General features: G+C 33.3%; 5 protein-coding genes across 6 annotated transcripts; 4 read left to right on the top strand and 1 right to left on the bottom strand.

The window, feature by feature from the left end:
• On the top strand, positions 782-5328 carry LOC109356834 (leucine-rich repeat receptor-like serine/threonine-protein kinase BAM3). 2 transcript variants are annotated; one of them, XM_019600402.1, is made up of 3 exons: positions 782-1272; positions 1345-3625; positions 4617-5328. In XM_019600402.1, exons 1-3 carry the CDS (start codon positions 994-996, stop codon positions 4955-4957), a joined length of 2901 nt encoding a protein of 966 aa, XP_019455947.1. In that variant the 5' UTR covers positions 782-993; the 3' UTR covers positions 4958-5328. The 2 variants fall into 2 exon arrangements, with proteins under 2 accessions (XP_019455947.1, XP_019455946.1); XM_019600401.1 differs by having other exon boundaries at positions 782-3625.
• Positions 5624-7908, bottom strand: LOC109356835 (putative pentatricopeptide repeat-containing protein At3g13770, mitochondrial). The gene is made up of 2 exons (XM_019600403.1): positions 7380-7908; positions 5624-7259 (listed from the first exon to the last, which is right to left on the bottom strand). Exons 1-2 carry the CDS (start codon positions 7846-7848, stop codon positions 5815-5817), a joined length of 1914 nt encoding a protein of 637 aa, XP_019455948.1. The 5' UTR covers positions 7849-7908; the 3' UTR covers positions 5624-5814.
• LOC109356837 (serine--glyoxylate aminotransferase) lies at positions 13045-15712 on the top strand. The gene is made up of 5 exons (XM_019600405.1): positions 13045-13275; positions 13571-13855; positions 14383-14749; positions 14881-15091; positions 15383-15712. Exons 1-5 carry the CDS (start codon positions 13071-13073, stop codon positions 15518-15520), a joined length of 1206 nt encoding a protein of 401 aa, XP_019455950.1. The 5' UTR covers positions 13045-13070; the 3' UTR covers positions 15521-15712.
• Positions 17132-20391, top strand: LOC109355825 (probable magnesium transporter NIPA6). The gene is made up of 9 exons (XM_019599059.1): positions 17132-17419; positions 17512-17568; positions 17929-18019; positions 18127-18287; positions 18375-18502; positions 18618-18755; positions 19418-19510; positions 19613-19733; positions 19847-20391. The coding sequence occupies exons 1-9, from the start codon at positions 17290-17292 to the stop codon at positions 19975-19977; spliced, it is 1050 nt and encodes a 349-aa protein (XP_019454604.1). The 5' UTR covers positions 17132-17289; the 3' UTR covers positions 19978-20391.
• LOC109355801 (mitochondrial fission 1 protein A-like) lies at positions 21206-23382 on the top strand. The gene is made up of 4 exons (XM_019599023.1): positions 21206-21484; positions 21591-21839; positions 22803-22866; positions 23001-23382. Exons 1-4 carry the CDS (start codon positions 21383-21385, stop codon positions 23093-23095), a joined length of 510 nt encoding a protein of 169 aa, XP_019454568.1. The 5' UTR covers positions 21206-21382; the 3' UTR covers positions 23096-23382.

Raw genomic sequence — 24589 nt, 5'->3', positions numbered from 1 at the left:
AAGTAAGGTGTATAGAAAACAATGTGTAAATATATTTTTCATTGTGAAAAAATAACATGTTACAACTCCAACCATTTTGAAGTATCAATGATTCCTAGTTCCAGAGTTATAATGATGAATAATTTGCCAAAGACATGAATGAGTGAAGTATTCAAATACACCTCACTCATTTTTGGTTATTAGTTACACACAATTATATCTTTCTACATGTATGTATGTTTGGAAAGTAAGTACCACATCGCCTACCTCATTGTCTCAGGAATGATTTAAATACTTGTTGGCTATTTATCTTAATGTCAATTGATTTTGAGATGAAACCTTAACATCGTATTAGAGTTCCATTTGTCTTGTCCGGCAGGCTTATATGTGTGCTACCACAAACTTTCTTCAACCAAACAATAGTATTCTAAGATGCTCATTGTTATCATTTTATTCTTGCCCATGATTGGTATCTATAATAATATGGTTTAAGATTATATCCTAAGATACTTTAAGATTCCAAATCTGATTCAGCTTGTGAGTTGAAGTTGGTTTATGAATGAAATAAATAAATAAAGCTAAGGACAGCTTATGAAACTGTCTGTGGTTATGCATTTCTATCCAAAACTGCTTTTGCTTTTGCTTTTTAAAAAAGCTAAAGATGACACCAAAGTAGTGTTTATGTATGTATCTATGTGTGTGCGTGAATGTTGGGGAAAAGAATAGAGCAAAACACAGATAAAGAGTAAAGAACATGCATATGATGCTATTACTATTACTATTACTATTACTATTACTATTACTATTACTATGTTCTTTCTCTCTTCCATTTCATTACATAACTCCTCTCACCCTCTTTGCATCTACTACTACTACTACTACTGCATATTGAGTTTAACAACTCTATGATATTATTCCAAACTTCACTTTCACTTTCACTCTCCTAGAACTAGATTATTTGGTACCTCTACTAGAATTCTACTCTTATAATAAACAAGTTAGTTACTATACAAGATGGTTACTTCTGTTTTCAGCTTTGCACTCTTTGGCTTCATCTTTTTGTGTCTAACTTGCCATGCTGCTTCTGTTTTTTCAACCCCTATGTCTTTGAGAATCCAAGCTTCTATCTTGGTTTCTGTTAAACAAGAGTTTGGAGTCAAACCTTCTTGTTTGAATAGTTGGAACATGTCAAATTACATGTCACTTTGCACTTGGCATGGCATAAAGTGTGACCATAATAACATGTCTGTTGTGTCACTAGACATATCCAACTTAAATGTTTCTGGCTCATTTTCACCTTCCATTACAGGACTCAGAAACCTTGTGAGTCTTTCTATTGCTGGAAATGGATTTTCTGGTGAGTTCTCAGCTGTTATTCATAAGCTACAAGGCTTAAGATTCCTCAACATCTCAAACAACATGTTCAGTGGAAGTTTGGGTTTGGAATTCTCAAAACTGAAAGAGCTTCAAGTGATAGATGCTTATGACAACATGTTCAATAGTTCCCTACCTCTTTTTGTCCTTGAACTCCCTAAGCTCAAGCACTTGAATTTTGGAGGGAACTACTTCTATGGACTAATACCTCCAAGCTATGGCAACATGGTGCAACTCAATTATCTTTCTCTTGCAGGAAATGATTTGAGAGGTTTCATACCAACTGAACTTGGAAACCTCACTAATCTGACACATCTTTTTTTGGGGTATTACAATAAATTTGATGGTGGAATACCACCTCATTTTGGTAAGTTGATCAATCTAGTTCATCTTGATATTGCTAACTGTGGCATGATAGGTCCAATTCCTGCTGAGTTAGGCAACCTATACAAGTTGGACACACTATTCTTGCAAACTAATCAGCTTAATGGTTCAATCCCTCCTCAACTAGGGAACCTTAGTAGCTTGAAATCTCTTGATCTATCAAACAATGAGTTAACAGGAGATATTCCAAATGAGTTCTCAGGTCTTCATGAACTTACCCTCTTCAACTTATTCATCAACATGTTCAATGGTGAAATTCCACACTTCATTGCTCAGCTACCTAACTTGGAAGTGTTAAAGTTATGGCAGAATAACTTCACTGGTGCCATTCCTTCAGAGCTAGGCCAGAATGGTAAATTGACTGAGCTTGATCTTTCAACAAATAAGCTCACTGGATTAGTGCCAAAATCTCTATGCCTTGGAAAGAGGCTCAAGATTTTGATCTTGCTTAATAATTTTCTGTTTGGATCTTTACCTTCTGATCTTGGCCAATGCTATACACTCCAAAGAGTTCGTTTGGGACAGAACTATTTAACTGGATCAGTACCAAAAGGTTTTCTTTATTTGCCTGAGTTATCCCTTTTGGAACTACAGAACAATTATCTTAGTGGATGGCTTCCACAACAAGCAACAAGCACTACCTCTTCACCCTCCAAACTAGCGCAGCTGAATCTATCGAACAACCGTTTATCTGGGCCTCTCCCAACCTCAATTGGAAACTTTCCAAGCTTGCAAACTCTTATGCTCCATGGAAATAGATTCTCAGGAGAAATCCCTCAAGATATAGGGAGGTTGAAAAATATTCTCAAGTTGGATTTAAGTATTAACAACTTTTCAGGAAGTATTCCTCCTGAGATAGGTAACTCTATCTTACTCACATATTTAGATTTGAGCCAAAACCAACTTTCAGGCCCTATTCCAATTCAAGTCTCTCAAATTCACATACTAAACTATCTCAATGTTTCATGGAACCACCTAAACCAAAGTCTTCCCAAGGAGCTTGGGGCAATGAAAGGGTTAACTTCAGCCGATTTCTCTCACAACAACTTCTCTGGTTCAATACCTGAAGTAGGACAATTCTTAGTCTTTAACTCAACATCCTTTGAGGGTAACCCTCAGCTATGTGGATATGACTTGAATCCATGCAACCATTCTACTCCAGTGTTGAACTCTCATGATAAAACCAGTGCAAAACCTGGAGTTCCAGGGAAATATAAGCTTCTTTTTGCATTAGCACTTTTAGGCTGTTCATTAGTTTTTGCAACATTGGCCATAATCAAGAGCAGGAAGGGAAAAAAGCACTCTAATTCATGGAAACTCACAACATTTCAGAAGCTGGAATATGGAAGTGAAGATATCTTAGGATGCATAAAGGAAAGCAATGTTATAGGAAGAGGAGGAGCTGGTGTTGTATATGGAGGAATCATGCCAAATAGAGAACAAGTAGCAGTGAAGAAATTGTTAGGAATCAACAAAGGTTGTTCTCATGATAATGGCCTCTCAGCAGAAATAAAAACACTTGGTAGAATCAGGCACAGGTACATTGTAAAGTTGCTTGCATTTTGTTCAAATAGAGAGACCAATTTACTTGTTTATGAGTACATGCCAAATGGAAGCTTAGGTGAAGCATTGCATGGAAAAAAAGGTGAGTTTCTTAAGTGGGATACTAGGCTGAAAATAGCAACAGAAGCTGCAAAAGGACTTTGTTATTTGCACCATGATTGTTCCCCTCTCATAATCCATAGAGATGTCAAATCCAATAACATATTATTGAACTCTGATTTTGAGGCTCATGTTGCTGATTTTGGACTTGCCAAGTTCTTGCAAGATACTGGAACATCAGAGTGCATGTCTTCTATTGCTGGTTCTTATGGCTATATAGCTCCAGGTACTTTTATCATTCAAATATAAATCACTGTTAGATAATCAATAAAGCCCATTTAAGAACAAAAAATGGGTTGCACCATTGTGAATGCTCGATCATAACTACTTCAAGTTGATTTACATATAGATTATGTTTCAAACTACCCATCAAGTTTAGGAGACATTATTACTTGGCCCCAAAAAAAGGTTTATAGTAAAACATTGCTTATATTACTGAAATGAGTAAAAGTAAAAATCTTAACTTGCATCAATAGGAATGATTATTTAAGTATCTAACAATGAAATATTCATAGCAAAAAAGCAAAATGAATATACTTTTATTTTATTTTAAGACAATGTTCTCTATACTTTTCTTCTTTAGCACTATAGCATATTCCTAATCACTGTTTTCTAGGACCATAGTGTGTTGCATGTAGGTGGATTCCTAGACTGGGGCAAAGAGTCCACTAACACAAAGGAAAATTCTTTTGCTTTTCTTCACGCTAACTGAGATATATAGTACTTTTGCATGCCTTCAAAATTCAAAACATACACTCAATGGAGGGAAGGAGAGTTTATTTTTCAATTAACTCAACAGAATCTAGGTTGAGATTTAACATTTACTTTCTCAAACTCCTAGAAAAGGAGACATGGACAATTTACCCTACCTTTTTTACAAATTTAATTTGTTACTTCAAAATTAAAGTGAAGCTTTTCTCTTGTTTTACTACTTTATAAACTGACAATGGGCCACTCTCCAATCTTCTTTTCATATATTTTGTATAATAACTATATATATGAGAAAAACATGTATACACGAACAATGTAAAAGTTTTTTACACTGTTAGTGTTTCGTTTACCGTTCATTTTCAATCATCGTTAACTCTTAAATAAAGTAATAAAAATGAATGATGAATAATGTATATTACATTATATATAATATTTTTTTAAGAAAAAAATTACATATTTACTAGATACATATAAGTTTATGGTTCTGATTTAGAATTATGTTGCAGAATATGCATACACATTGAAAGTTGATGAGAAAAGTGATGTTTATAGCTTTGGAGTGGTGGTGCTAGAACTGTTAACAGGTAGAAGACCTGTTGGAGATTTTGGTGAAGAAGGACTTGACATTGTTCAATGGACCAAGATGCAAACAAATTGGTGCAAAGAGAGAGTTGTTAAGATTCTTGATGGGAGAATACATCATCATACACCCTTAGATGAAGCAATGCAAGTGTTCTTTGTAGCTATGTTATGTGTTCAAGAACAAAGTGTGGAGCGACCAACCATGAGGGAAGTTGTTGAAATGCTTGTACAAGCAAAGCAGCCAAATACATTTCAATTGCAGTGATCTAGGAAAGAAAGAACAAGACAAACTAATAAAGAAAAACTTGAGTTTGTAACATGTTTGCATTGGTTAAAACTTAAAAGATCTCAATTTTCCTTACTAGTTTGTCATTTGAGTTTTAAAGTTTTTATTTTTACTCAATTGGGGTGAGAGTAGAGTATGTTGTAGGGACACTGAAAATGGCACTATAGTTGGACAATGATATCAGAATTGGCTAAGGGGGAATTAATGTTAATACTATAGGATGATTTTGTTTGTATAATACAATGGGATTGTGGGTTGAGGTTGAACTCTTTGTGTTGAGTTTACTACTTAGTGTATGTAGCTTTCCAACAACAATTATTCACCACCAGCACCACCCATTTTTTTAATTTTCTTAGCTGTGTGACAAGTTATTAATGCAGAGTTTTTTACCCATGTGGTTTTGGTGATATCACTTTACCAACCTCAAGTGGTTAGTTCCCTTAACACATTTTCCTCTGTGATTAGTTCTGTTAGTTAAGGCTAATCTGTTTTAAGAGGAAAAAAAGAAGGGAAATGTTCAAAAAAAATCATTAATACATTCCTTTGTGATCAAGTCACTAACAGCTCCTATAAAGTAAAAGACCATTCTTCAATCAATGTTACAGAAATTACTTGATTCTTCTAAGATTTAGACCTGTAGTAATCTTGGTCAATCTATTTTTTCTTGTCCATTAATCTTTCTCTTTATCCCCTGTTCTTGGTGGAAAATGGGATTGCATACTATAATTAAATTACCAGGGAAATTTCAGTATTATCATCAAACACATCAAAAGACCCATGAGCCTCTATTATCATGCAATTTACATGTTCAATGAGTGCTCTTTATCAAGACCATCTCACCAGTAATCTCCACAAGAACATTTTCCTCCAACGAATCGATGAAATCGGTTTTTATCCCTCAATGACACTTCTCTTCCATAAATCATTGAGATAAATTTAGCAAAATTATGGCAATCAACACAAATACGAAGATTTTTTATAACACGAATTGGCACACTTTCAGGAGTAGCAATTAGCCCAAAAGACAAAGCCAACTTTTCACTATGGCCTAAAAGTATCTTCTCCTTCTGCTCCTCATCCACATCATGTAAAACACAACTCAAATCAGGAACGTAGCCAGCTTCTTTGAACCTGACTGATAGTTCCTTCACTTTTGCACATACTTCTTCTCTTCTTGGATGGGTTCGATCACTTGCATGGAAAGTATGAAGTACTTGATCAAGCTCAATCCAGCTTCTTCCAGGCTCTTTTGTTACTGCCTTGTCCAACATCAGGTCCCTTAGTGATCTTACCTCTTCCCATCTTCCAGCTGAAGCATATAGATTAGACAGAATAACATAATTTCCAGCATTTCCGGGCTCAATTTCGAGAAGCTGACGACCCACAAATTCACCAATGTCAACATTTGAATGAACCCTGCAAGCACCTAGAAGGGAACCCAATATAGCAGCTGTTGGTTTAAAGGGCATATTTTTAATGAAATCAAAAGCCTCTTCTACTCGACCAGCACGACCAAGCAAATCAACAACACACCCATAATGCTCAGTCTCCGGCTCAACTTCAATCTTCCCACTGGTCATATCATAAAAAATATCCAACCCCCTGTCCTCCAATCCTCCATGACTGCAGCCAGATAACACAGCCAAAATTGTGACACTATCAGGTTTAACTTTCTTTTCTTCTCTCATTAGAGTGAAAAGCTCAAGCACTTCTCTTCCCTCTCCATGTTTGCTATACCCAACAAGCATTGCATTCCAAGAGATAACAGTTCTCTCGTGCATGGTATCGAAGATCCTTCTTGAGTAAGTGAGATTTCCACATTTCGAGTACATGTCAATCAATGAATTTTGAAGAACCACATATGAGGGAACTCGAGAGCGGAGAACATGGTTGTGAACTTGTTTTCCATGATCTAGAGCAGCAAGTCCAGAAAGTGCAGTTAAAACACTAGCATAAGTAACATAATTTGATTGCATTCCTTCCCCTTGCAACCGGCGAAATAGCACCAATGCCTCTTCATCCATACCCAACTGAGCATAACCGGAGATTATAGCCGTACAAGAAACTACATCCCTTTCTGGCAAGCATTCGAATATGCCTCGAGCTTCATGAATTTGACCATATTTGGCATACATGTCAAGGAGTGAGCTTCCAACATAAACATGGGCTTCATAATTGGATTTTAAGATAAGAGAGTGGATTTGCCTCCCTAAGGTAAAACCCATAGAACCTGTACATGAAGTAAGCACAGTAGCAAAAGTGAACTCATTAGGTTCTGTACCTGCATACAAAGGCAGAGAAACCATTACACAAAAGTGACAACAACAACAACAACAACAACAACAAACACAATCAACATGCTTCTCAAATTCAACAAAGGTCCTTGTTAAATCAAGAATACCTGATCTTAACATCTGTAGAAAAAGATCCATGGCTTGAGGAGCATACCCCCTCTGAGAATAAGCAGAAATCATAGCAGTCCACGAGACGACATTCCTCATGGGCATTTCATCGAGCACAAAGCGGGCATCACGCAATGAGTCACATTTGTTATAGAAGACAATCAACCTTGTCCTGAGGTAAACAGAAGGAAAATAAAGAGTTTTGATGATGTGGGCATGGACTCTTTGGCCTTCTCTAAAGGCCCTTTTGGTGACACAGTCATTTAAGAGTGTGTTGTAGTCATGGAAATTCATGTAATGGCCATTAATGGCCATTTGTAAAAGGGCATGTTGTAGATTAGTGTTGTTGGAAAATGTGGTGAGAGTGCTTTGAAGAAGAACAAGTGGTGAATTTGAAAGTTGTTGTTGTTGTTGGATTAAGGTTTTGTGGAGGGAAGGTAAGACATGTCTTCTTGTTATAAGATGCATGCTAAGGATGAACCAAATCAAGGTTTAGGTTCAATCTTAGATGGAAAATGTTACAAGCAATAAAAGTTCTAATCTCCTCTAGTATCCCGAATTAATCAGTGTTTCCTAACAAGTCAAAATAACACCTCATTTAACTTTATTTTATTAAAATAATATATGAAGTATTAACTTTATATATCAAGATATAATAGAGTGAGACATGAATGAAGACATCATGTTGGGATAAGTGATTATCGGGAGCTCCAAAATCATGTTTATATCGATACCATTCAACATCACATTAAATAAAGAGAAAAAAATGTATACGCTGACAATATAAGTATTTTTTATACTGTCAATATATCATTCACTATTCTTTTTTAATTATTATTAATTTTTTAAAAAAGTAATTGCAATGAACAATGGATGATATATTGACTATATATACATTTTTTCATGGATAGATTTAATACTCTTAACCAAAAACACCCTTAAATTGGCCCTACATAAATCTTATTTTCCATATTACTTAGCATGTTAGGTATTTAAATCACATATATATAAATAGGTTAATATAACACTTGCTTTTAAATAAAGATAAATCTTTTATCTCAAAGCCTGTTCATTAATTATTCGTTTGTTGTCAAATCAATTGATATTTTAATTTTCATTTAATTACTAACACAATTAACATCAAACTTTTTACCTCTTCCAACATCTATTGGTTTCAAGTGTTCATCACATAGATTAAAATATCCGCTGAAAGAGTTAGTCTCACGTATCTGTGAATGTTCTCGACTTAAATATAATTGCCTCCAATACAAGAATACGTGTGGGAAACAAACAAAAAAATTATTCATCAGATAACAATTACTAAAAAAGAAACTGGATTCCTCATACTAGTTATTGAAAAGTTTATTAAAATGTCTAAACTCTAATATGTTTTAGATAAGTTTTTAAAAAAATTGTTAATCTGTTTATATAAAAAAGTTTGACTCAACTTGTTATATCTTAGGTAGTATGTTAGTATTAGGCTCTTTAAGTTTTTTTTGGTTTCTCACATGTATTCTCACACTGGAAACAATTCTTCTAAGTTGTGAACACGCCACAGGTACATGGGGCTAACTCTCCCAGTGAACATTTTTTTCATCCACAATACTCGAACCCGAAACTTTACTTAAGGATAATCAATCATGTACCATTTGAACCAACGTCCATTGGTACCGACTCTTAAGTTGTAACAATCAACATAATATTACACAACATGTAATTATATTATTAGAGATTATATCACACTTCCTTTAATTATAACTTAAAAATAGGAAATAATATACAATATAATTCAATAAAAAAGCTTTAAAATATGTTCTTGGAGGAATTTGCAATAATTGTAGAAGTATACTTGATTTTGATATTGAAATATACATTTTGTTTTATACGCTCTCTAATATCTAATTAATTATATCAAAACTAAAAATATATAAAACAAGTTTGTAATAATGTAGATGATTCATAACTTTGACGACCAACAATGGGCGTTAGTTCAAGTAATACATGTTTGATTCCCTTTAAGTAAGGTCTCGAGTTCGAGTCTTGTGGATGAAAAAATGTCCGCTGAGAGAATTAATTTCACGTACCTATGATGTTCCGACTCGAACATGATTGTCTCCCGTGTAAGGATACTAAAAGTAATTGACATATGTTCAAGTCAAGTATTTTAGAGCTGGTTTTCTACTTATAATAAAAGTGAACATTTTCAACATTGCTCTTAATTATCCATGTGATTTATTTCACAAATTGCACAAAATATTCATTAATTTATATTCTCTAATTTTTTAGCATTTATACAAACATTATATATACTTTTAATTGTTGTCTCAGATTCTATATGTCAATAACCTACTGTGAATAATATAAAATTAAAACTTTGATAACTCTTACTACAACTCCATGACACTGTAAACAATTATAAAATATTATTAGTCATTGAATATATTTAAATTGATTGGTACTCAAAACATGCTTAGGAAAATTAAAGAATTTACCCACCGGCTTCAAACATGCTTAGGAAAGTGTACATTGTTAGATGGGTATGAGAATGGTGAAAAATCATAAGTAAGATACCACATCTTACACCAAAATCTTGAAGCATTAGTTATATGGGTCTTTCCTACTTATAAACTCTTTCACTCCTCCACGCATATTCAATGTGGGACTTCATACTTGAACAAACCTAACATTTCTTTATAATTGTTGAAGTTTGATGAGTTTTGAGCAATTCATAGAATGCCTGTTACCCAGGTGATTAATTGAATAATTGTTCTGGCATGTTTAACACTCTTTTGAAAAGGTTATTTTCATGTAATTGAGCCAAAGCTCGAGGGAAATCTGCATAATTCCTTCTTAAATTTATTCTGGTGTATCTATTTCTTTGACTATTGGATCTTGTTTTATATTTGTTGTAGAAGAAGCCATCATCAAATTAAGAATGATTGTCATAATTCAAGCATTTTGTTTGCAACCTTGGAGCTATTGAAGTTGTTAAAATGTAATTAATGGACATTTGCTTTTCTTCTGAATTACATAGTTATGTATTTTTTATTCTTTCCTTTGGGTTCGTGTCTTGTGGATGAAAAAAATATCCGCTTGGAGAGTTAATTCCCACATACCTGTAGATGTTCTCGACTCCAACAAGATTGACTTCAGTGCGAGAATATCTATGGGAAACAAAAAAAAAGTTCTTTGCTTTTATATGAATATTTTTTGGTGATATATCAGAACTGTTCCCTTTCGGGATGTGTGGTTGCCCCTCCTAACAAGTGTTGTTTCTATGAATTGAACTATTGATCTTTTGATTATCATGTGGTCTAGTGTACAAAATGTAACACTCCCTTATCTCTATCATGAAGTTTTCCTTGAAATTAGGTATCATATACAAGGGCAAAGATAAAGTGATTGTGGATTTGTGATGAATGTTTAATGTACTAAAATATAACAAACTAAAAAACATTGTTGAATGAAAAGAAATAAGTGAAATTCAGTGACTAGAAAACTTTGTTGAAATATTTAACTATTAATTAATGTAAAATGCTTTGACCTTTCAAAAATAATAAAACTTAGGTGTATGGTGAGTATATTAGAATTTGATACTTTTTCTTCTTCTAGGGATTATTACATGAAAGAGATTGTAGTGTGGCCTCATTCACTTCCACCCACAAATACAAGTGTGGTTGACATTGGTATTATCTCTTTATCTTTCTTATTGAAATCTCAACCTCAAACTATATATTCTTACTTCTTAGGGACTTCAATGTTTTGTCCTATATCCACCCTTATCCATTTTTCTTTAATATCCATGCAACGCGTGTCTAGTTCATTAGTAAAAATATCTAAAATAAAAACTTATATTTACAGATTTACTTCCTATAAATCAACGGATGTTAGTTCAAGTAGTATATGTTTGATTCTCTTTAAGGACAGTTTTGGATTCGAGTCATATGAATGGAAAAATGCTCACTAAGAGAGTTAGTCCCACATACGTGTGGGTATTCCTGGCTCGGACATGATTACCTCCAGTGATATCTCCTCGAGTGATGATATCACTGGAAAACCAAAAAAAAATATTTACTTCATATCACTAAAGTATGAGCATAGAACAAAAATAATGGCTTCATTTTATGTTTTTTTATTTATTTTTTCACTTTTGATTGTTCAATTTAATATACTCAATTCCTTAACCAAATAGATACACTTATAAAATATGTTTGGCATAAATTATGTTTTTAAATTATAATTATATAATGTGAAATATGTCAAATTATAAATTGAAAAAATAAATCAATCAACAGGTTAATTTTTTTTGCTTCCCTTTCTTGATTTTAACCTTTTTTCATAAACTAAACCACTTATCTTTTCTTTTTTTAATACAGAGTGTGACTCTAGAAAAATATCACATATCTAAACCAATCAAAATATTACTTTTTATTTTTAAAAATATTTTTTTATTTATGTATTAACATGTGATTAACTTGAGATATAAAATAAGATATTGTTCAAGATTGGTTATCTCTGGACAGCTATTCTCTAAGTTGAAATGAATTTAATAAGTAACGTGAGTGCATTAATGTGAGAGCTGAGTAATTCCTCGTCACTAATTCTTATCTGCTAAGTTAAACGAAAGTGGGTCCCATCTTTCCATTATGTTTGGACATTATTTTTCATGTTATAGTAAAGTATTCATATGATAGCTTCTGGGATATGTTATATTATTAAATAACATAACTCTAAGTGGCAACATTTTATCCATTTAAAAGAAAACATAACTGATAAATATTGTAGTAGTTTTTCTTTCTCATCTCCACTTGTATATAATCAGAAAATTTATTTATATATATATAAGATATATGTGATTATATGGGAGCTAGGGGCACGTCTCTTCCACATAATACAACACTTTGTGTTACCCAAGATTCTCCTTCTTCAAGGTGAATAACCCACTTATTCTCATCTTATATACTTCAAATTTTATTATATATCATCTTTCCTATCTTATTATTATTATTATTGTTTTATTGATACTACATATTTACCATCTTTGCATGTGTATTTCAGTGTTGTAAGGTTGGTTCTTTTCTTTCATTTGAATTTTGTTAAGAGTGTTGTGTATGAGTTGATGTATCAAATATCACTCTTTATCTTAATCCATTTCCAAACAGAATGAATTTGTAAGTGGAAAATTTAAGCTGAGAGGTTAATAGCAAAGTTTATATTGACACAAAAATGCTTCATGTTAGTTTTGTTATTATTGCTATATATGAAAGTTAAACCTTATAGCAACTCTTTTCTGTAATTCTCACCACTAGTATATTATGCTTTGTTAATATAAAATTCTGTTGAGCATATAAACATGGTATTTGGCTAAGATTTTCAGTTTCAGATATGGCCAAATCAGTCTTATAGAGCAATGATGGTATTTAATCATTTTGTATAAGTTTCCCTTTTGGTCATGTCGCTGAATCTATAATCTATCAATAAGTTTGTTGGAAAGTAAGTCCCACATCGCCTAAGGTATTACCTGTTGGGTTACTCTTCTCATAGCCAATTGGTTTTGAGATAGAACCTCAACATGGTATCAGAGTCGGCTTAAATTATTGTGATTTATAACCAACAATTGAAGAAGTTGTTAATACCCTTTGTTGACAGGAGTGCTTGAACTCAAAGGTTGAAATTTGAAACAGGGGAAGATGGATTATGTTTATGGACCTGGAAGAAACCATCTCTTTGTTCCAGGGCCTGTCAACATCCCTGAACAAGTCCTTCGGGCGATGAATCGAAACAATGAGGACTACCGATCTCCAGCAATTCCTGCAATGACAAAAACTCTGCTTGAGGATGTCAAGAAGATTTTCAAGACCACTTCTGGAACCCCATTTCTTTTCCCAACAACTGGTATTGTATACAATTACATAACATGTTAAATTGTTCATTACAATAGTTACCCTATTTAGATTAATGTTTAATCAACAACCTTATTCATTGAAGCTCAATTTATTCCTTGGATTACTTAGGATGTGTAGATTTGATTTTTTTAACCAAAAGAAACTTGGCTTCTGAATTCTGAGATGATATTCTAGAAAACTATTTCTATCCAATGTTATTTAAAAGTTATATTTTTCTTGTTCCTTGTTTATGTTTGTTTATTTTTTATTTTGTTATGAAGTAATGCTTTCTGCATTTGTTTAAGGTACTGGTGCATGGGAGAGTGCACTAACAAACACACTGTCTCCGGGGGATCGTACTGTATCTTTTCTGATTGGCCAATTCAGCTTGCTGTGGATTGATCAGCAGCAACGCCTCAACTTCAATGTTGATGTTGTCGAAAGTGAATGGGGCCGGGGTGCCGATCTTGACATTCTGGAATCAAAACTTGCTTCAGATACTGCTCACACTATAAAGGCAATTTGCATTGTTCACAATGAGACTGCAACTGGAGTCACCAATAACTTGTCCACAGTGAGAAAAATTCTTGGTGAGCATGTAACTACTCCAGCACCATAATGTGCTGATGTCTTGTTATAATTTGATATGATGAAAACATAAAAGATCAAATACTTAACCACTTCATTATGGAAAAAAGCTGCTTTTAACTTCAAATGCTCCTTTGTGAACTAGTAATATTGGCAGCAACTAGAGTATAATAGTATATTGAAGTTTATGTAATTGGACTTCTCTATTTGCCTTAATTCAGCTCTTTTTATCTTAGTGTGCATCTGATACTTTATCAGAATTGTCACAAGCAAAATCAGAATTAGACCAAAAAAGTGCGATATCTGTGTCGGATAAAAAAAAATTGACAGTTGAAGTTGACAATGATTGTCTAGACTCAACTTGAAGTAAAGTTTATTAAATATTTCATGTGAATGTGCTTTCTATGAACTTTTTTCATATCTGCAAATGTACAATTTTAGTTCCAAACACTAGCTTTTCTTGTGTATTATATATTTTTCGATGTTTTCTTAAACAAAATGGTCCTGACATTGTATCTTGGATACTCAGATGCATACCAGCATCCAGCCCTTCTTCTTGTAGATGGAGTGTCTTCGATTTGTGCTCTCGATTTCCGTATGGATGAATGGGGAGTCGATGTAGCCCTTACTGGCTCCCAGAAAGCTCTTTCACTTCCCACTGGGTTAGGTATTGTGTGTGCAAGTCCTAAAGCACTTGAAGCTTCAAAAACTGCAAAATCTGTTAGAGTTTTCTTTGATTGGAATGACTACTTGAAATTCTACAAGTTCGGAACCTATTGGCCATACACTCCTTCCATTCAGTTGCTCTATGGTCTAAGAGCAGCTCTTGATCTGATTTTCGAGGAAGGACTTGATGATGTTATCTTAAGGCACAAACGTTTAGGCACGGCGACAAGGTGATACATAATTTACTTAATTCAATTCCTTATTAAGTTTATAACTTTGAGCAATGGTCTTAAATAGTTTGAACATTTTGCTGTTTTTAATACAATGAATCTGATAAGTTCTTGTGATCTGTTGAATCTAGGCTTGCAGTAGAGGCATGGGGTTTGAAGAATTGTACCGAAAAGGAAGAGTGGTACAGTGATACTGTCACTGCTGTTGTTGTTCCTCCTAACATTGATAGTTCTGAAATAGTGAAAAGGGCATGGAAGAGATACAATTTGAGCTTGGGACTTGGATTAAACAAGGTTGCTGGAAAGGTTTTCAGAATAGGACATCTTGGTCACTTGAATGAGGTAATATTGGTTTCTCAATCATCCATCACTGTATTGAAGGACATTAGGACATTAAACACTTTCAACATTGATTACTTTAAGCATGAAGATGTTACCGTAAACTCATGAAATACACTAAACACTTCAGAGCCATGAAATAAACTTCTGAGATGGCTCTGAAGTTCCACACACATAGATAATGTTTCATCTAACATAAAATCTCGAATTATATCATGTGAAATCATTACCATTACCAAACTACTATAGATATGCTAGTCTTGGTATACTTATTTGTTCAAATATAATTTTCAGTTGCAACTATTGGGTTGTCTTGCTGGTGTGGAAATGATACTCAAAGATGTTGGTTACCCTGTGAAGCTTGGAAGTGGAGTTGCTGCTGCTAGTGCATACTTGCAGAACAATATTCCATTAATCCCTTCAAGGATTTGAGTCACAAGCAGCCATACTTGTAATTAACAAGCATATTCTCTTATCCCTTTTGCACTCTTTTGAGGCTGAACAATCTTCTCTACTTTTACTACACTGCTTCTTTGTATATCAGATGTTAATGCCTCTAATGACATTATCCACTACTGTTTTATGGACATCAAATTCATCATCAACTATGAATAAATATTCTATTACAAAATTGCTAAACTCATGCTTATATGTACAACAAAAGAACTACAATTCTTGTTTCTAATGCACAGGGTTTTTAACCTTTGCATGAATTTGCATGCAATATCAAAATGATATTTTTTTGGGTACTGCCAAGAGTATCCAAACTAATCCCTTTCGAGTTGCATGGTTGCCCCTCTCGATAACTGTCGCTCCCAGGAATCAAACTCTTAATATTTTGGTTAGTTTAGGGATTTAGTGGGGTCTTACCTGAGATAAAGTGCTGCATAGGACTATGACTTACTATTCTCATATATTATATGTCATGCATGCTGAAATTTATACATCACATGCATATGCAAATATGAGTGAAGTGTAGCATTTTTTGTATTTGAATAACACAACTTCATGCAATATAAACTTAAGGTGTTAACATCCAAAGCAAATCCACAAACCGATGAAAAGTTAAAAGCAAATTAAAATCGATTTTTTTGAGCCGTTTTCTAAAGAAACAGTCTTTTTGCATGTGTTACATTTTAAATATGCTCTAAGATTGCACATTTATTTTTAATTTATTTTTGTCTCAAAACTAAATTAAATTGCAGTCCAAACACAACTACTGAAATGCATTCAAATTTGACTTCTGTTTCTATAAAATATGAGGTTTTGAGTTTAGGTTTAGTTCATCTAAATATGGATTATGTTTTCCTTTATTATAATGATCCGAGAATCATTTTTAAAAACATAAAATCTATAAATAAAAAAATATCCTGAACTTTACGTTATTTACAAATAATTATCATAAACTATTTTTATTCTTATTTACTTATTAAACTTTAATTGAGCCAAAAAAATATTTTTTTACAAGATAAATGAAGGGGAATGAGATATTCCCATTATAAAAACCTGGTGTAACAATTCTTTTGGATTATAAAGGATTGCTTTTTACTATTGCATTTAGTAGATTTTGATTCTAATGCTTAAATAATTTTTTATATCTATATCAATATCTATATACTTCTATCTTTATTTATAATTATATCTACCTCCATATATATATATATATATATATATTAACACTTTAGCCCTTTAAACTATTTTTATATTTTTTGTTACTATCAAGAATATCATATTACTTTTGGGCAAGGAACTAATCATTTCGAATATATGATTATTCTCATAACAATTATCATTCATAGAAATTGAACTTTTGATCTAGCAGGACCTTATATGACTGGATCAACATCAGTCCGTAACCTAGCATTTGGAGTTTCGTAAATGTCTCATACAACAAATTTTGTTCACAAGAATCAAATTGTCAACTTTAAAAGTCTTACCCCACTTGATCATCGTGTTAATTACGAGAGAATATAATATCAATTTGCAATTACTGTTATACCAAAAAATTGGTTAATAATAGCGGGTGAGGGATTTACATACATGTGCTGGAGGATAATTAGGCTATGCTCCTTCCTATTTACTTTATACTTTTTCACAATCATCATCATCGCGATGAACAACATTCATGATCTCAAAAACCGGGTTTATCTCAGAGCTAATCATAAAGATAAAAATTCAGAAGAAAGTTACGATTTTTGGAGATGGGTCTTTCGGAGGAGAATCTAATAGGTCTAACTCTAGCATTGATATCAAGTGGGTTCATTGGTGCAAGCTTCATTATTAAGAAACAGGGTCTTAAAAAAGCTGCTGCTTTTTCTGGTGTCAGGGCTGGTAATTTTCATTTTCTTTTTTCAGAATTTATGATTTATAATTTGGAGCTTATTTTGATTATGCATGATTTTGTTTTTCATAATTTTTTGAAGGTGTTGGTGGATATTATTATCTCTTGGAGCCACTCTGGTGGGTTGGGATGATCACAAGTAAGCTTCACATGTTGTTTATTTTTGTTTTGTTCCTTTGTGTTTGTTTAGTCTTGTATAGTTTTGTCTTCATATTTGGTTTTTTGATTTGAAGTTTTGAACCTATCATTGTATGAAATCAATTGGATTAAAAAAAAATGATTTTTTGTTGTTGGATTAAATTTGATTTCCATTGTTTGGTGGAATATGGATTTAATGCTTCATAAACTTAGCATGTTTTCTAATTCTTTCAGTTGTAGTAGATTGATTAATAGTAGCATAGATGCTTAATTGGAATCTGCAAATTTTAATTTATCAGGGACATTTTTTTTCTTCAACTGATTTCTTTCGGAACATGTTTCTATGTTGTTTCTTGTTCAGTGATTGTAGGGGAGGTTGCGAACTTTGTTGCATACGCGTTTGCCCCAGCAGTTTTAGTTACCCCTCTCGGGGCGTTAAGTGTTATAGTGAGGTATTCACCTTGCTTTTCTTCCTCAAGTGAGAGTTAGGACAATGTTAAGTTGTAATTAATGTTGTTAATATACTTATTTTCTACGATGTTTACATGGTATCCTATAGTGCTACTTTGGCTCAACTTATTCTGAAAGAGAAGCTACACCAGCTTGGGATTTTGGGCTGTGTAATGTGCATTGCTGGTTCTGTCATCATTGTTATTCATGCTCCTAAGGAGCAACCTATTAACTCTGTTCTGGAAATATGGGATATGGCTACTCAACCAGGTTCGAATGCACCACCCTTTTTTTATCGTTTAAATGCATTTTATTGAAATATGTCCTTGATGGCAGAGGTATTTTTCCTTCATGCAGCATTTCTGGCATATGTGGGCTCAATAACGGTCTTAGTTTTCATTCTGGTCTTCCATTTTGTGCCAAGATGTGGACATACCAACGTGCTAGTTTATACTGCCATTTGTTCGTTGATGGGTTCCCTCACTGTATGTAAATTAACTGTTCCTCTCTCCTGCTCAATTTTCTTTTCATGATTGTTCTAAACTTCAAAGAATTGTTCCTTCAAAATGCGTTTGTTAAGGAATTATTGTAATTTTGCAGGTGATGAGTGTTAAAGCCCTTGGAACTTCTTTGAAATTAACTTTTCAAGGGGAAAATCAGTTAATCTACCCACAGACGTGGTTTTTTATGTTAGTTGTGGCTATATGTGTCATCATGCAAATGAATTATCTTAATAAGGTTTGTTACTCAATGTCTCTTAAAATTAGCATGTTGGCCTCATCCTACATACAGTTTTATCAATGACTTATTTTGGTCGTAGTTCTAAGATTCGGCAAATTCTTTTAGTTGAAATATATATGTCGTTTGTTATTTGTTAGTATAGGGAAGAAAAATATCTCCTTTCTATTTTATGTTTTGCCTCTTTTCTATCTTGATCCATATACTGTGTTGGAACCTCTTTTTCTTGGGTGAAATAATAAAAATATTATTAGAGACGGGAGAAAATGAAGTACGAGGATATAAGTGAGCCTAAGAGGTTCAAAAATGAAAATACCGATAAAGCTGTTTAATCTCTCTACATATCAGGCCGGCTCCCTTAAAAATCATGAGCATCACACGAAAGGAAGGCCATGGACATAATCCCATCCCTTTAACATATGCAAGATAGTAAGAGTAGAGAAGCGCTTTTAATGTACACGATTTATTAATTTTGATGTGAAATTGTATTTTTTGTGTTCTCGAAGTTGATCGTACTTAGCAACCTTGAAGTTAGTTTAGAATCAGTTTGTTTTTGTTTTAGTCTTTTCGTGGCAAGATTTTTTTTTTTTGTGAGAACGACTAGCATATCAGTCGCATGAAAATGTTAGTCTAGCCTTAGTAGATTTACTTTTCTGTTTCAGGCTCTTGACACCTTCAACACCGCAGTTGTATCTCCTATATACTATGTCATGTTCACAACACTCACAATCCTAGCCAGTGTAATAATGTTTAAGGTATTGTCAACTAATTATCGCATTTAATGTAGATAGATAAGATGTTTCTGTTGTTGATGACTTGTACAAGAACCGAATGACATTTTAAAATAATGCTTACAGGATTGGGATGGCCAAAGTGGTGGAACTGTAGTGTCAGAAATATGTGGTTTCATTGTTGTGCTCTCTGGCATGATATTGTTACACGCGACCAAGGAATTCGAGAGATGCCCTTCTTTTAGAGGTGTGATAAATTTGATCTTCCGATTTATTTCTACCGCGCCTGGCTAACCAGATTACTGTATTGAACCATAATTGATATCGTCTTTCATATTGCCCATGTTGAAACAATTGCAGGTAGTGCACCTTCATCACCTTCGTTATCAGCCCGGCTTTATAATGGAAATGAGGACTTCTTTATCAAGCATGATGAGGAAAACGGGTCCCCTTCCGAGAGTACGTGCTCAAGAAGGCAAGAGTTACATTAGATGCTTTTATCCGACACAAAAACTTCTCGATTCATGGAGGGAAGGTAAACCATTCTGAAAGAGATGTTTGTCAGATAATAACATGCAGCAGCAGATACTAATGAAACCGTATATAAAAATGGGAAACGCCGGAGCCGTTCTTCGATTATGAACATCTCAGGAATTTGTCCACACTGATTCCTTGTATGGTGCATATGTGCAGTTGTTGGTTTCTGACAAATGAATTGTTCACTTGTCAAAGTAGTCATTGGATTGAGATTAGTTCAACTTGTGAGGCTCTCTTTAAATGAAGGAAGAAAGTGAGTGTGAATAGTGATTCTTTTGGTTTTCATTTTGCTTCTGGATTAGCATACAACATTTATTTGTGGTTTGTAATTATTAACATGTACATGGAACAAAGCAGTTTCTTTTCAATATTGTAGTTTCCTATGAATAAGAAATATTCTAGTCTGTTAACATTTTCCCATTCTCTCAGTGATTTAAATTGCAGCTGTAATATTGCAATTGTGGTGATTCCGAATAATAATGATGCAGTCGCATGAGACTGCAACGTAACTGCATCGACTGTAACGCAACTGTATCAAATTCAAAAATAGTTTTTTAATCACAAAATAATTCACACTGCAACGGCCGCAATCCTCATCTAAACAACCGTAATAATTGTAATCGCAGTAACCATTACCACAATCAGGATCGCAATAGCTATTTAAAACACTGCACCCTATATATGCAAGCTCAAAGTCTCAAACATATTTTTTTTTGTAGCATAATGAGTTTTGCACAAGAATATAATATATAGATGAGGGAAAGTAAAAGACTGGGGAAATAACTAAATTCTAGATTAGTTTATGGTGAATAGGAAACTACCCTTTAATAATATATAGATCACCTAATGAGCTAGTTTAGCTGACAAGACATAAATCATGAGTATTGTGTCATTTAACAAATTCTTATCACTACTCTTCTTTTCATTTATAAAATGTCTTACAACTTTTTCTCCAAGGAAAAAATTGTTTAATATAGTATTAATATAATGATTATTTCAAATCATTATGTTTTTTAAACTTACTCATCGTTCTAAATCTATTCAAGATAAATTCAAGAGTTTGAATTAAATTAATGAATAATCTAAATCATTATATGTCTATAAAATTAATGATAACTTGAAAAGCAAGTGAATATGTTAGTATAAGAACAATAAATGATACATTCCAACCTTGATGAATTTGACATTACAGTCAATGAGTTTTTTGGTTTTATGAAATATAAAAATAAAGAATATAAAAAAGTGAACTTAAGGACTAAGAAATGATATTGAAATAAATAAGAAAGTGGTGAGAAGAAAATGAAAGGTTTTAGAATTGAGAAGAAAATAGAAAATAGAAAATAGAAAATTGAAAATTGAATGTCGAAACTTGAAGCGAAGTTAGGTAAACTAGTTGACTCTGTCGGTAACTTCTTCTCCGGCAATGATCCTCTTCCATGGTGCGATTCTCAAATCATCGCTGTATGTTCCTCTTTTCTACCTTTTCTCGATTCAATTCTCAATCTCAATTTCAGTTTAATTTGATTTTCATTTCATTTCATTTGAATTGTGGTTTTTCACTTTTCAGGGATGTGAAAGAGAGGTTAATGGTGCCTCTTCAGAGCATATGAATGAGTGTCTATTGCGTTTGTCTTGGGCTCTTGTTCATTCTAAACAACCTCATGATGTTCAACGTGGCATTGCTATGCTTCAAGGATCTTTACCTGCAACTAATGATCCTTTGCAGCAAAGGGAGAAGTTATATCTTCTTGCTGTTGGATATTATAGGAGTGCTGATTATTCCAATAGCAGGGAACTTGTTGATACATGTCTACAGGTGATTATTCCTAACGAGTTATGTTTTTTCGAGAAAAAGATGTATAGACTGACGATGTATTTTCATTTTTAATCATCATTGACTTTTAAGTAAAAGTAATACAAATGAATAGTGAATGATGCACTAATCAGGGCATAGATATTTCACTCATGTTTTTTAATCCTTTTTTACTTGTATTTCAATGTTTAACTGTTATTATGTTATGCATTGAGTGGTATTCAATAGCATAGCATCATATCATGGGAAAAAGAATATGACTTTTGTACATGTTATTGCAATTGGAGCAATTTGTCAATTGAAAGATACAAGACATATGATATGGGTTTTTGTTGGAATATCAAGGTATCCCTTCACCCTATCGGTAAAGAACTAATTCTTCGGAGTGGAGAGTCCATTATTATATTGAGATTTGAGATTATGACATGTGACACAAATAAAAATTCAACTGCCCTGCTTTTAACTTATTTTTAATAAAATAAATTGTAATCCTTATTTCCCGTTGTAATCCATTGCTGGAGGGGAGTTGGGTTACTCCCAACAAGTGTCACTTTCAGTAATCTAATCTTTAACCTTTTGGGATCTAGTGAGACATTACACTACTAGACCAACTCATTGTTGGTCATATGATATGGTTTAAGTCGAATTTGTTGTTTCCTTACAGAGTATATTTACATTATCTAAAATTCAGTTAATCACCTTCAACACTTATGTGGGTTGTTGACATTGGGTCAGAATCTATGAATTGCAAGAATCATATACAGCCCTTTACTCCTCTAGTCCTCTTTACCTTTCATATGATAAAATCTACAGATTTACTATCTATAAGTTGTGTGTTTTGGGAGCAAATATCTCCTTCAAGTTACACCATCAATTTTTTTTTACTTCAATCCACTGCATCAACAGCATATATATATATAGTTAGATGAATTCAGTCACTGAGATGTGATAAGTTTTCTTCTGTAGATTGCACCTGACTGGAGGCAAGCACTGACACTGAAGAAGTCAATTGAAGATAAGATCAAGAAAGGTTCCAATCAATTATTGATGTTTCCCTTTAACATTCCCTGATTCTCTTTTCTTATTAAAGACCAAGAGAAAAGGGGTTGATATTTACTTCAATTCTGCAATACAGCACTGACAGTTTCTTTTCCTCCATTGTAGATGGTGTCATTGGCCTAGGCATTGCGGCAACTGCTGTAGGAGCTGTAGGGCTGATAGCAGGCGGGATTGCAGCAGCCGTGTCTCGAAAAAAGTGATGGAATCCTTTCTGTTTGCTGATATGCAAGAGGCAAACATATATGATCTGTGAATTTGTTACATCTTAATGCTTTTATCAAAAGGATGGTTGAACAATAATGCTTAAGAAGTATTGGAAGTAATGTCTAAATACTACATGGAAGATACATAGCGTTTGTTGAAGTTAAAAAAATTTATGTTGTATTCATCAGTTCCCTTGTCTTTGTATTTGACTACCTTTTTTCTTTTGATCTTCTTGTCACTCACTTATTATGAAAAAATTATATATTTCACATAATGTATTCTTGCATCCCAATTACTTGCATTGAATCTTAAGCGAATACCAACAAAGTGTTAGTATAGTGGTGTAAGGCTCTACTAGATTCCTTGAATGACCAAAAGGTCAAAGGTTCGATTCTTGAGAGTGATACTTGTTGAGAAATCTTATTCCTGTGAGTCTTGTTAATTAAGACATGATATGGGCATTGAAATATTCAATTTTATTTAAGATTTACATGAAATATTAAGGAGTTTGGGAGACATGTATAACAATTGGGCATCTCACACTATGTGTGCCACATGTCAACACAAGGGATGAGGAAAGTACATTTCCACCAAGAAAATTGTCTAAAAATAGTGAAAGATTGTTTTTCCTCGAATGATTTAAATGATAATAGAACTTTTGGCATGAGTGTGATTTTAGCATAGGAAGAGTTAGCATAACCTACATATGTGGGTGTTCTAGTAAAATTGACAATAAAAAGCCTTGAATCAAAGATGATAATAATTACCAATGTAACAAGAAACAAATTTCACAGAAAATTTCATAGAAAACTTCAAATTATATTATACTCATTTAAGTTTATGAGAGTTTCAATATTCACTTTATTTTAGATTAACATGGAATATCAACAAGTTTGGGAGACATTAGGCATCTCACATTATGTCTAAGTATGAACTTTGAGTGCACATCTGTTGTCTTACACTTAGTATCACTTCATGTGCTATGACCTTATTATTGGTCAGAAAATTACTTAGAAATTAAATTTTAACTTAAATATATTTTTTTCAACCAATCACAATATCATGACACATGAAGTGACACTAAGTGTGGGACTGCAGATGTGCACCCCTGAACTTTTGGCACAACTTTGATGTCTAGGTCTGAACTTGTTGAGACAATTGCCTTATAGGAAGAGTTAGCAGGACCAACATTAGTATAACAATTCTAGTAAAACTGACAAGAAATGTTTGTGATGGCTGCACTCTAATTGTAAGTGAAGGATAATTAATGTCTTTCACCATTGATCTTTGAAGATTTGATGAAGGGCAAGTGCTATTGTCTCCAAATATTTTTCTACTTGTTGGGGTGTCTTACCCAATATTGCATAGCAAATTCACATAGTCATCCTTAGAGAGATCAAAAACTATCCCAGGATTGGTGGCTTGCACTCAACATAGAGAGACCAAACAGGGTGGAAACACTTAACATAAGATGCTGCACCAGCAACATG

This window comes from Lupinus angustifolius, chromosome LG09 (genome assembly GCF_001865875.1).
Source record: "Lupinus angustifolius cultivar Tanjil chromosome LG09, LupAngTanjil_v1.0, whole genome shotgun sequence".
Taxonomy (NCBI): Eukaryota; Viridiplantae; Streptophyta; class Magnoliopsida; order Fabales; family Fabaceae; genus Lupinus; species Lupinus angustifolius.
This window is presented reverse-complemented; position numbering and strand designations above follow the sequence as displayed.